The sequence below is a fragment of the Anabrus simplex genome, chromosome 3 (assembly GCF_040414725.1).
Source record: "Anabrus simplex isolate iqAnaSimp1 chromosome 3, ASM4041472v1, whole genome shotgun sequence".
Lineage (NCBI taxonomy): Eukaryota > Metazoa > Arthropoda > Insecta > Orthoptera > Tettigoniidae > Anabrus > Anabrus simplex.
Window position 1 is genome coordinate 417,771,549 of NC_090267.1, and position 14,348 is coordinate 417,785,896.

The 14,348-nt window shown below is 41.4% G+C and overlaps 1 protein-coding gene across 2 annotated transcripts in view; it reads right to left on the minus strand.

The window, feature by feature from the left end:
* LOC136866449 (ATP-binding cassette sub-family C member 4) overlaps positions 1 to 14,348 on the minus strand; it is a 431,945-nt gene that overhangs the window by 218,470 nt on the left and 199,127 nt on the right. For both annotated transcript variants that reach the window (XM_067143403.2, XM_067143404.2), the window contains one exon: positions 14,045 to 14,158. In XM_067143403.2, coding sequence (XP_066999504.1) covers positions 14,045 to 14,118 — 74 coding nt within the window. In that variant the 5' untranslated portion in view covers positions 14,119 to 14,158. The remainder of the gene's footprint in view (positions 1 to 14,044; positions 14,159 to 14,348) is intronic.

A 14,348-nucleotide genomic window follows, 5' to 3' on the forward strand; every position in this document is an offset into this window, starting at 1 on the left:
TAATTTAATTTAATTTCGTCCGGCTATTTCTAGCCAAGTGCAGCCCTTGTAAGGCAGACTCTCCGATGAGGGTGGGCATCTCTTAGTTGACGAACGACGACAGATAATGAAACTGTGAGAGAGTAGCATTTATATTTATGTTATGAAGGAACACCTTTTAATGAACTGGCCTGTTCTATGTGTAGCCCTTGAGGTAGGGGATTCACCTAGTTTGCACCCGGCAGTAAAACGTCTACAAGTTTTAGCTCGCCGGCTTGCAGGCAGGGGGTTAATCCCAGGGAAACTCTCAGATCAGATGAGTGCAGATATTTACTTTAATTATTATTATTATTATTATTATTATTATTATTATTATTATTATTATTATTACTGCTCATTTTGATTGCTCATTATTTGAGATCGGATTTCTTGGCGGAATTTTAGCGGATTTTTAGTAGTATTTAGCCCATCTTGAAAATATAATTTGGCAACACTGTTGTGTATCAAAGGTTGCCAATACGAATCTCGAAGATACCCGAGGTCTACCGATCCAGCACTAGAAAGCCGAAGGATCACTAAAAGTTTCGCGTATAAAACTTATGCCATAATTCAATAAGAATACACAAAGGCGAAGTCTGCAAACCATACCCAAGTCGTGACAAGACAAGGTCAACTGAAGTTAGTTAATTTCGTGTGGCTATTTCTAGCCGAGTGCAGCCCTTGTAAGGCAGACCCTCCGATGAGGGTGGGCGGCATCTGCCATTTGTAGGTAACTGCGTGTTATTGTGGTGGAGGATAGTGTTATGTGTGGTGTGTGAGTTGCAGGGATGTTGGGGACAGCACAAACACCCAGCCCCCGGACCACTGGAATTAACCAATTAAGGTTAAAATCCCCGACCCGGCCGGGAATCGAACCCGGGACCCTCTGAACCGAAGGCCAGTACGCTGACCATTCAGCCAACGAGTCGGACAACTGAAGTGATCTTTATGGAGGAGGTAACGTAGCTTTCCTTTTCGGGCGAGTTCTTATGGACTTTTCTTGCCTCTTATACATCCCAGTTGAATTCTATGCACACGAAATCGACGAAATAAGATCGTATTAATAAAATGGTGCGTTCGTCATTTTACACCAACTACGTTATTTAAATGCATTAATCGAAAATGCCAGAATTCTACTTACCTGGTATTACCCAAGACAGATTTACAATCCTACGGAAAAAGAAAATATGCTTTACTTATACCCGCAAAAGTAGCACTAGAGATTTTCAGAATACGATAGTGGCAATACGTAAATCTCGCAAATCACGAAAAAGACTTATGACTATACAGTGCCAACATGCAAGATTAACAGTAACTGTAAGACTGTCGTATCGGCAAGTAGGGTCCTTACACTGCATGGTTAGCGACACTAAATCGAATCCATCAGTTAGAAATAACTATAAATCACTACCTTCAATGTTAACAAGGAAGAAAGTAAGGCTGTATGTACCCTCAGTGTGTAAGAATACATGGCAGGGAGTATACCTCATTCTATGCTATGGGCTTTCGTAGTAATTACGGGTAGGGACAGGTGAGGGATGTTTCACAGTGTTTCGAAACAATATCGCCCAGCCAACTATGATTTGAATTGAAAGACACGTTAGATAGAGAATCCCATCTTCTCCGATGATTACAAGAATAACAGGCGAATGGCATCGTTGTGATGATGGTGTGTGGTCTCCCGAGATGCCTGATGCAGGTTTTCGAGTTGACGCCGTACACACGACCTGTGCGTCTGTGAAGATGGGGCCCTAACTAACATGAAATCTAATTCTGAATACGGCATAAACACACAGTCCCCGAGCTAGAAGAATTAACTAATGAAAGTAAATATTCCCAACCCGTCCGGAAATTGAACCCAGGACCCCTCGGACGAAAGGTCAGCATGCTATCCAACAATTAGACCCAACATTTTTTGACAGTAATAGGTTAGAATGCAGAAGTAATTTGGGTGGCAGGAATTGTCGCCCAGCCCGTTCTTCCGTTATGTAGCGCGAGTAACATAATTTCTAGGTGTTCTGATGGGACGTACACCTAATGTTTATGCAAACCTCATAGCATAACCGTTGTGTAGGTTAGACTATATGTTAATCGCTGAAGTAGGTTTGCATTCTAACCTATCAATGCCTAAATGTCCGGGCTCCATCAATGATACATCATGGGTCGGAATTTACATTCAGAAGTCGATATGAAGCAAATTTTCAGCGTCTACAGCACTTATTCACGAACTCTACTTGTCGTCGCTAAAAAAAAAAAATATTAGGTGTTTCTTCGCCTATTTACGAACGAAACGAGACCAGAACCTTTTAAATTGGTCGGCACGTTCACTCTATGGCGCGGCGAAGTACACTGAGTGGGCGTTAGGAGCGTTAAAAGCACCCCTCCCCCCCACCCGCGGTGAGAGGTTGTACCATCAAATTTATAGTCGTGACACTCCGCCAAGGTCTTGGATTATCCATCTATATCGGAATATCGAATGTGATAAACAGGCTGATTTTCGTAACGCCTTACACGCACTTACTAGTCACCTATTTTCAGACTAGTTTCAACACACAAGTGCACAAAGGTGAGGGTTTCCTGTCATGTGGGTATTGCTAACATGGTACACAACCCTTGTACGGCAGAGCCTCCGACAAGCTAGGTGGCATCTGCTATGCATGGGAAATTGCGTGATAGTGTGATGGAAAGATACTGCTGTCGGAGCTGCATGGATTTTTGGTGAGCTCAATCTCCCAGTCCTCGAGTGAAGCGAACTAATCGTTTAAGGTTAAAATCCTTTTACCAGACCTGGAATCGAACTCGCAGCCCCGAGTAACGAAGGCCAAGATTGCATTTCTTACTTTATTTTACTAGAACCTGTGTTTCCTACTTTTTTTAATACTGCTTTAATGTCGCACTAACACATCGAATGTTTTCGACTACGTATGAATAGTAATAATAATAGTACTAATAATTATTATTTTACGTCCCACTAACTACCTTGTGGTTTTCGACGCTGAGGAGCCGAAAGTTTGTCCCGCAGGAGTTCTTTAACGTGACAGTAAATCTACCGACAAGGGCTGACGTATTTGAGCACCTTCGAATATCACCCCACTCACCCAGCATCGAACCTGCCAAGCTGGGGTCAGAAGGCCAGCATAAGAAAAAGCTAGGATTGAGAAGGTATCGGTTGTAGACTTAATTAAGGTACAGTCCCAGGTTCCCTGTATTTTAGAATTTATGAAGTAAAGTATGAGTATTATAAATGTTCTAAACAAACATTTGAAAAGTTCGAAGTGATGTTAGAGTAAATTTCATATCTTTACATTTTGGTCATAAGTTGTATGCTTCAGTTTTAATAATAATAATAATAATAATAATAATAATAATAATAATAATAATAATAATAATAATAATAATAATAATAACTGTACCGGGCGGTACACCTCTACGCCGCACGTCTAAATCTTGCGCCAATTAGAACTCCTCTACTGGAGAAACACTGAACTTGGAACTAGACCAACTTAAATTTTTCCTCTAAAGATGTCACTGTGTGAATTTCGACTTGTTTTTGTTTACTATTTATCAAGAAGTGTGGACTTTCTCCCATAGATGTCTCTACTAAAAAACTATGATCACGCACCCTGGTGCGAAGTGAAGGATCTTTATTTGAAGAAATTTTGTATTCGTAAGTTTTTCTTTACTAAATTTTGTTCATTCATTCTTGGGTTGGCAATATTTATCTTTTCCTTCCGCCAGTTTAGAAGTTAACCAATCAATAATTTCTGTAATTAATTTTCAGCCAATCCCGTATTTCTTCTTCGATTTTGTGTGTACCTTTTGATGTTAACCAATAAAACTCCGTGGGTGTGTCTTGATCATTCATGAAAGGTCTCGAACCTTCCCCGAAGGTATAAAACCTGCTGATTTTCTTGTCTCTCGGCCATTTGTTTAACATCTAACCCTGTGTATGGACATGTAGCAGGAGGCGGGAGGTGCCTCTTTCTTCAGGCAGCAGTTCTTCAGTAAGGTAATGGCCGCTTAACATCTTTATTTCTTGCTAGCTCAGCAGTTTAACCCGCGAGAAAGGTCCGAAAACTTTACCATGTAACCCATCTTTACAAATATGTAAATTTCTACCAGTTTATGTAAAAACTTAAGTAAATTGGTAACTGTAATTCGGGGATAGAGAGTGATTTACCCTCTCGAGCTCCCCTTCATATTGGTTTGAGGTGACTACGTTTTGGTAACTGATTTTCTTCTTTTCCTCAATGTTTTAAATTTCTTCCTTATACGAGTCACCTCCATAGTTTGGGAATAGCCCCTGTTTCATCGGCCTAGTGCCTTTTAGGTTTTAAAATGTGTATTTAGGAGTGCAAGTATACGCCTCCATTCTTTTTGGTATTCCGGGCCATTTCTTAACCTGTTCTTTTCCTGCTAAGGCCCAGTATATTGAGTACAAGATACCGCTGTGTCATTGTTGTAAGTCGTGCCTTGATGGCAATCAATGGTAAAGTCTGATATTGCCTTGAATAGGCGTAAAAAACCGAGAGCGTGTTAGCTCTTTTCCAGTGTGTAATAGTTGCTCTGGGAGGCTTGAATTCAAAGTCGGGAGCAAGTGCTCCAGGTATTAGGGGTTTTCTGCCCTTTGGTAATTGGTAAATACGTGTTTGTGAGCTGAGAGCTCAGAAAATGTACAGGGAGGGCTTGAAGCCCAAGTTCTATTTATACCACCAATCTTATCTTTCCTAGAGTTAATTTTTGCTACTTGTACTTATTGCAATTTTTCTTTTTGTTCAAAAAAAAAAGAAGAGAAAAAATAACCTTGTTACAGTTTTAAATTAACTTTGATTTTGGTGGTTAGACCCATTCACCCCGGCACCTTTTTTCACCTCTGCTGATCCACTAAACCACGGTAACAATAATAATAATAATAATGTTTTAACGTTCCACTAACTACTTTTAAGGTATTCGAGGACACCGATGTGCCGAAATTTTGTCCCGCAGTTCTTTAACGGGGCGGTAAATCTACCAACACGAAGCTGCCATATCTGAGTACCTTCAAATGCCACCGGACTGAACCAGGACAGAACCCGCCAACTTGAGCTCACACGGTCAGCACTCTACCGTGCAGCTAACATTTACTTGGCACGTCATATTTTTGCCAGAAAGTCCTTATTTCTATCTATAGGCCTACTCATTACAACAGCCTTGAAGTTCAGGTATTTATTTTGGCTAAAGGAAATAGGTAATACAATGCGGTTAAAATCACCAACCCGGCCAGGAATCGAACCCGGGACCCCTTGGGCCTCGAGTCCTCGCTGAGGTGGTCGGGCTCTTTTTTAGGCACACTCCCAATGGAGTTGAGCTACGTGTACAATTTTAAACACATACCAGCCCTCTTGTCATTCTTAAATTTCAGGCAGTACCGACAATCGAACCCGAGCCCCTGAGGATGGTAGCTAATGGTGCTAACCGTTACGCTACGGAAGCGGATAGTGGCTTAATGTGGACTACTTAATGCCCATCCCCACCACATTATAGCACTTAATGTTATATAGCAGGTGCGGGACGCTGCAATCCTCTCGATCACTTGGCCTGTGGAGCAAGATTTTCAGTTGTATAATACGAAAATATAGTTTGTCCAAAATTCTTTCTTTCTTAATCCGTTTACCGTGCAGGATTGGTCCCCCCCCACCTCTGACTCAGCGAGGGATCCCACCCCTACCTCCTCAAGGGCAGTGTTCTGGAGCGTAAGACTTTAGGTGGGGGATACACTGGGGAGGAGGATCAGTACCTTGCCCAGGCGGCCTCACTTGCTATGCTGAACAGGGTCCTTGTGGGGAGGGGTAGATGGGAAGGGATAGACAAGGAAGAGGGAAGGAATCGACCATGGCCTTAAGTTAGGTCCCATCTCGGCATTTGCCTCGAGGAGAAGTAGGAAACCACGGAAAACCACTTCGAGGATGGCTAGGGTGGGAATCGAACCCCCCCTCTACTCAGTTAATCTCCCGAGGTTCAGTGGACACCGTTCCAGCCTTCGTACTGAACCATCCTGTTCATTGGGGCAATTGGATTAATTTTAGTATTGGATATTGGAATCACACAAGGCCACCCACGAAGCCAGTGTCTTACAGTAAATGTCATAAAGAAGTCCAGAAGAAGCGTTCTTGTGTGAAGTGTGTGCGAGCGTCATGATGAGAAATCTCCAGAAACCCATTAAAAGGAGTTATGTCCCAAGCCAAGCCTCTTGATGAAGATTGGGGACGCTTCCCGGATCCCGGCAAAACGTATATGAGGAGGGAAGAAAGAATTAAATTAATATCTTTGGTTACGGAGGAGTTGCATTGGATTTGAGACAAGAATTGCAACCTGCATAATTTCTGCTTTATGTTGATATGCATTAGGGCTGCATTCATTAATGCATTCGTTAATTAGAGCTCATGATATACTTAGTGCGGGAAAAAATTTCGCGGGCGCGCGCGGATTGCACGCGACCAAGCGGCTTGATGACGCCATCCGGGATTATAAAATAAGGCAGCCTGGCATATCAGTCTCATTCGTGGACAAGAAGACTGCTTGAACGAGTCGTCATACTGCGTGTCGGTACTGAGAACAACGCTTTGTCTTCGAGCAGCACAGACGAAGAGTACAGCTAGATCTGCGAGGAAGTAAGTAAGCAACTTGAATATTCAGCTGAATTTAAGATTTTACCTGTGAGAATATGCTATGGGGAGATGAGATACTGCTTCTAAGAGACTAATGAACTAATAGCTTCATATTTCTATGAGGTCAAGTTATTACTGACGAGAGGCTAGAATTAATATTGGCTCAGGTGAGGAATTCTAAAACTATGTGTTGTCCGTGTGATAGGATGAAAGAACAGTGACTGAGAGGAGTGAAGAAACTATTGTGTACCAGGTTAAAACTCTGAACGAGACTTGGTCAATGTGACGTGTGAGACACGATAGTAGTGGAGACAGGCATCGAGTTTGGACAGTCTGTAATATATGAATTTATTTTCAGTTACCCCAGCATCAAGTCAGAACGAGTGTTTGACAGCAGCATTGCAAAGAAGCCACAACCAGGAGCTGAAGCCAACACGACAACGGGCATCGATCCAGGAACATTGGGAGCACCTGATCAGCACGACATCGAAGGGGACACCTTCCAACTACAGAGGGAGCTGTACGAAGACGCCACACAAGCAAGAATGTCTCCAAGTGGTCAACAGTATCTGCTGCCAGCTCCGCAGTCTATCATGATGTGGTAGATCCAGTGGTCCACAGGGATGGCCGCTCCGTTATGTCCCGATAAATAAGGTCAGAGCTTTCCAATTCTGTTTCAAGCATGTCATTTAAATTTAGATAGGAATATGGGGGCCGTCAGTCCACAGATTAGTTATGGTAGGAAAATTTTCCTTGTAATTTAGAGCTAGGCCTCAAACTCGAACCCCGTACTTTAAGATAGATGTTATTTGTAGAGTCCTTGTTAGCGTGTTCATATTTCATTTTGATTGTGTTATTATAACGTACGTGTATTTGTAAGGGTCTGATCGAACTCATTTGGTCATAGGAGGTTAGTCTAACAGATAGGTACTTTTATTAGATCGCATTTAGGCATTTGTTTCTGCAGACGTAGATGTGTATCGTTGTGACCAAGACGTGACCAGTAATTCACCCAGATTCACTGATAGAGCGAGCGAGTCCGAATATTTAAGAGATTTGAGCCCATGAGAGGCAGAAGTAAGATTTGCAGTTGACATGAGAGAGCCCAACAATTGAGAGTTTATTGAATATATTTTGGAAATGCCTAGTATGGCCATGTGACGATCGCTTAATGATTAGTGTTTTTGTAGCACCAGGATTTAGCCCATGAGAGGCATAAGTAAGATTAGCGAGATTGCTGGAGATATTGAGACGAGGGCAGATAGCCCAGGTATATTTAAAAGAGGGCTTTAGCAGCTGATTACGTGAGGTGTTCTTTTGAAAGGCGAGAATTTAGCCTGTCGCCCATTTGAGCTCATAAATTAGGGGGCTGCCGCAAGTGAAGTGGTGAGGGTGGAGGTCGTTGAGCTTGACGTCACAGGCTTGTGAGTTGGTTATTGTCGTCTGCAGTTTGTCAAGTGTGCCTGGGGGGAAGAAACGACCTTCATGTTTTGAAAGCAGGGAGAGATCTTTTTTATGTCCTATTTGTTTTACGTAATATTTTAACACTGACCCGTTTTATACTGACACCCAGGTATATGTTGATTGGGTCCTTTTATATTGTTTGCATAGGTATCTTGGACGCCTTACTCGTCATGGGACTAGGGTTCGTGACCGTGTCAGGTCATTGTAAATTTTGTGGTGATTTTTGTTTGCACCGGGGTTCGACGGCGCGAGGCATTGTAAATTTTATGGGAATCATTGTTTATGAGTAGTTAAACAGATATCCATCTTTCTAAACTTCGTTACTTACACTATTGTAACATGCTTGTTGCAGTACAGCTGTTTCGTGAAGGCAGTGAACTGGTTGTCATCGGCTCAGCGTCATTTTACCCTATCATATTGAAAAGCTCTTTCATTTGTAAATAATTCAATTTTGTGTAATAAATCCCTATTTGTTAAACTTTGAATGCAGCGATGTTTTCTGTTAGATATTTTATTTTATTTGATTTAGCGAATTCTTACCTGAGTAGGCACATGTCCTAATGTTTTATCTTTATGTTGCCCCGTTAGACCCATGTTATCCCTGAGAAGAGCGCTTACCCGGCTGAATGAAGAGGACTGTGTTCAGGTAAGACTATGTGCACCAGCTCACGTCTGTGAGAGTTCTTTCACTACTGTACTCTGGGTTCGAGACCGGCTTTCGCCTGGACGGAACTTTAAAGTGCAGTAGGGCACAGTACCACTGTTCAAATTTCGTGGAATCGAACCCGGGCCTCCGGCAATGGTAGGTAATCACACTAACCACTGCACCACATAGGCGAACAATTAGATTTTTATTTATTAAATTACAATGAAATTGTTCTGTTTATTATTGACAATACACTGAAATTATATCTTGTTTACAATGATTCATTTTAATATGTAAATAATAGCAGAAAATATGCATAACTCGAAACAAAATGAGAAAAAAAAGAAGACACATTAAACTTTCACACACCGGGCGAGTTGGCCGTGCGCGTAGAGGCGCGCGGCTGTGAGCTTGCATCCGGGAGATAGTAGGTTCGAATCCCACTATCGGCAGCCCTGAAAATGGTTTTCCGTGGTTTCCGATTTTCACACCAGGCAAATGCTGGGGCTGTACCTTAATTAAGGCCAAGACCGCTTCCTTCCAACTCCTAAGCCTTTCCTATCCCATAGTCGCCATAAGACCTATCTGTGTCGGTGCGACGTAAAGCCCCTAGCAAAAAAAAAAAAAAAAAACTTTCACACAGGCAACAGAAGCTAAAATAGGCACAGAAAAAAGGCAAAATAATAACTGTTCCTACGGTCCCCAAATGTACGACAACATATTTTTCTCCATAGTGACACTATTTCCACCCGGGTAAGAAAGGCAGTTTGCCTAACTTGCGGGTTCTACCCTTTACTCATTTCTTATATAAACTAAGGTATGCTGCTATCTTACACTGTAAGCTCGCGTTACTGTTAACGAGTTACACTACAATGTATGGAACATGCTGTCTCGTGTGAATATTACGCAACAGACGCCAAAAAACAGATACGGGTGGAATGTACTCTAAAATATCACCATACACCGTAGCACCAAATACGATTCTAGCAGTCCTAACATCAGTTCAGACACTGAATAAAATTACAGTACAAGATGTTGGCATTTTACAGCTACTGAATTACTGAGGGAAGTAAAATATGGGAGAGCTTACAATTTTGAACTTAATTTTACTTCAATGTGACTGTTAATTCGGGATTATTATGTAAAATGGCAACACATTGAATCTATCAACCGAAAGAGTAAATGATGTTACAATTTTCTTTTATTCACTTCTGATCGGCATTCAGGGCTATCCCTAGGTGGCAGATTCCCTTGCAATTGTGAACCTTAATAAATAAATAAATAAATAAATAAATAAAATTCGAGTCATCAGTCTACAGACTGCTTTGAAGCAGCTCTCCTTACCATCCTATCCTTGGCTAAATTTTTTCTACGTATCTATTACATCCTACATCTACTCTAATCTGTTTGTCTATTCACACTTTGGTCTCTTGGTATACCCCTGCCAGTCTTACTACCTACACTTCCCTCAAAAACAAATGCATAAATATATTTTGAAAATTTTTTCTTGTTACAATTTTTTCAAGACGATGAAGTGCTTATTTCTTAAGAGTTTATTATTTTTATACAAAACCCTGCATAGATGAAGTGATTATGTTAAATATTCACATGCTTTACTCTTCCAAGTACAGGCATTCTTAACCCCCCCCCCCCCTCTTTGAAACTATTCGACAATAGATGCTGAGAATTTGTGTATAATCGAAAAAAAATGTCTCAGATTTGATCACGGACCTTCGAGCTGACATGATCGCGCCACTAAAGTACGCTTCGGTTACACCTATTGAAACTCACGGTGTGTTTGTATTTGATGCTGATTTCTCGGCATGTCCCTCAAGCGATGTTAGCAATGTGCAGATTTAACTATACAACCTTGAAAAGCCGATTTGAATTCGCTCCCGAAGCTGTCTGATTGCTTGGTTAACTTCAGCAGCTGAAAAGACAACGGTGCAAGATATCGACTCTTTTCAAATTATTTATTAGTAAGACCCACTATCCCTTCTTTTTCTATCGCTTTTCCCATCACTATGGTGTCGCGGGTGTGAACCGCATCATACATGAGGATTTTGCCATGTTTTACAGCAGCATGCCCTTCCTGACGCTAACCCTGCATGGAGGGATGTAATCACTATTGCGTGTTTCTGTGATGGCTGGTAGCATGGTGTGTTGTCTGAATATGTTGGACGAGAGTGTTGGGACTTACACAAACACCCCGAGTCCACGAGCCAGAAGAATTAATCAGAAGCGATTAAAATCCCCAACCCGGCCGGGAATCAAACCCGGGACCCTCTGAACTGAAGGGCAGTCCCCTGACCATTCAGCCAACGAGTCAAACAGTATGACCAACCTTCTAACACTCATATACCCGGTTCAAGTTGTTTCCGACCACACTGTATAATACATAAATGCACTAACAAAACTATGATACTAAAAATGTATAATGTGAAAAGCTTAACATGCTATTTCCAGGAGAAAGCGTTCCATCGTGTGACTGGGAAAAAACGTTGAACAAACTGAATAATTAAAACTTATGCTGTTGTTCTTCGAAATCAACCGGTATATTAGTTACAGTGAAATCCTACCGTTCATGGCACAGTGACCCGGAACAGTAATATAGGTGTATAATAATTAATAGCGAAAAATTGAAACAGCTGTAAGTACATGGTACTAGAAGCAAAACAAGTCTTAGTAAACATGGGTTCGCAAACGATCCATTTGAAAGATAATTTAGAATTTGTGGCTACCAGCCACCCCTGACTTGATTGTGTGCCAACGTCATCCTAGTTAGGAAAAAATACCAATACAACATTATTTTATTAAGAAGGAAGCCATACTTACCAGTGCCGACTCAGTGTAAATAGAAACTTAAAAGCTTTACAGACTGCCGAATACAGAATTTTAATATAAATATTACGCTATAATATACCGCAATGCATGGACAATGCTCAGTTTAACTCATCAGGTGAGCATGTCCTGAGGAGATTACTGAAAATCCACAGCCTGTTTTCAGTCATTCGACCGGGTCAGGGATGGAATGTATGAAGCCCCCATCTAGCAGCGAGGATAGGAATTGTGCCGGCTGCCGAAGCCTGTCGTACTCCTCTGGGGCAATGATTAATGAATGATGGATGAAATGAAATGATATTGGAGTGTGTTGCTGGAATGAAATATGACAGGGAAAACCGGAGTAACAGGAGAAAAACCTGTCCCGCCCCCGCTTTGTTCAGCACAAATCTCACATGGAGTGACCGGGATTTGAACCACGGAACCCAGGGGGTGAGAGGCCGGCGGGCTGCCGCCTGAGCCACGGAGTCTCCTCCTGAAGAGGAGTGGATGCAATTGTGTCTTTCGAGATCAACAATACGCGAAAACTTGTTATTACATTAGTCACACTTGTACAGCTTTTCCCCAGGGAGGGTTGAGACTCGTTCTTTGTTAAAGCGTACCCCTGCATATTTCGCTCTTCCATAGCTTCATAGCTTCTCCTCGGACTGCCGACAGTGGGGTTCGAACCTATTATATCCCGGATGCAAGCTCAGAGCTGGGCGGCCCTAACCGCAGGCCAACTCGCCCAGTGTCCTCTTTTCACTGTTTTTTCCGTGATGACTTAAGATCACCAATTATGCGAACGTCTTGATGTCTATTTGACACCAGTCTTTCTACTTCCCTGAGTGATCAGAAGATGACCATCATGATTCAGTCTTCGCAGAGGCGTGCTATTGTACGTTGTATATTTCACCCCTGTCCCAAGGACGTACTGTAACATATTTCGCAGTGTGCACTTTGCATTTTTACTGTTTTATCCCGGAGTGATCAGGAATAAATACTCACTATTAAATATGGAATAACATGTTTCGTCTTTAAAAGAACATCATCAGATTCTATCAAGTCACATTCACTATTTGGAATCATTTATGTCTATATCTGTCTAAACATCTATGAATCTGAAATTTGAAACGTATCTTAATGAAGCTCTGCTTTGTCGCCATTCCAGTTCGAAAGTTCAGATTCATAGATGTTTGGACAGATGTAAATATTTCCAACACTGAATGTGACTTGATAGAATCTGATGACGTGTTTTACTGATGGTGTTTAATTATGTGTTTTAGAGGTATGTTATAGTGTAATATTTATATTAAAATTGTGTGTTCGGCAGACTGAAAATCTTTTAAGTTTACATAATACAACATCAAGAAATGTTATTAAATACTTTAGTAGAAACAAGTAAACAGTCTTACTTATTATGTTACAGATACATGTTACAATGACTGTACTTATTCGTAGTTAAAGGAAGTGTTCAAAGTGTCGTCCTTGTACCCGGATGCAGGCAATCCTCAACACTCCTCCTCAAACAAATGACATGAATAGTACTCTCATGTTTGGAGTCATCGAGGCTTAAAACCACATGCTGTGTAAGTCACCACATCAGCGACGTTTCTCACTGAATGTGTTAGTTAAGGGTACTTAGGTGATCGACTACTGGGCCGTACATTTTACCAAACAAACTCAATGAACGGAATTACCTTCGGTTTCTGAGGCATTATATTGCAGGATTCCTCGACGATGTTTCGTTGGCCAAAGATGAATTAAGCGAGGAGGACCTTACTGTGGCCTCCAAGATCACCTGGTCTGAACCCTTTGGATTTTTGTGTTTGGGGCCCACCTTAAATGGTGTAATGTACGACACTCCGGTTAACACGGTTGAAGAATTGAAGCAGACTCATGTAAATGCTTGTCAAGAATTTCAAAATGATCCAGGTGTGTTTGAAAGAATTCGAAACTCCATGCGGCGACGAGTACATTGAAAACAACTCTACTTCTACCAAAGTATCTAATAACTTTCCTAATTTTTGTATTGGTGCCTTTTTCTAACTAGGATGACGGTTACACACAATAGTCAGTGGCGGCTGTTAACCACAAATTCTAAATTTTCTCGCAAACGGTTCGTTTACGGACCCATGTTAACCAAGACTTTTTTGCTTCTAGTATCGTGTACTTACAACTGTTCCAATCTGCGCTATTATTTACGATACACCCTGTATACCTATGGGCTGCAGATAAGGATTTCTTACATTTTAAGCGTACATAAATTCGAATCAATTGAGTTGAGATTCGACGACTCACAGAAGATGTATCAACTACTACTCTATTCAGTCGCTCAATCTGAATAATAATTCAAACATGTATCTATCTGGTATGTATCCATTAAGAACACTTATTTTGAAATGTAGGTCCAGAAAATCTTATATAGTAATAATTGTATTGTACTCACCAAAGGAACAATAGAGAGACGGGGTTGGCAGTTGCCTTTGGGTTAGGATTATGATGTTTCTTGTTGGTATCCATGATTCGACCAGCTTATTGTAAGATGATGATCGTTCCAACTCTGCAAACATAGCAAGAGAAGTTTCATTAGATGATGAAACAAGAAAACACTTTATAAATCTTATGTGATTAATCAAAAATAATCATTCCCCGATATACATACATGCATAAAGCTTTTTGCATAATTAAGGTAGGTGTTTATATAGGCTGCCGGCCCCGTGGTGTAGGGGTAGCGTGCCTGCCTCTTACCC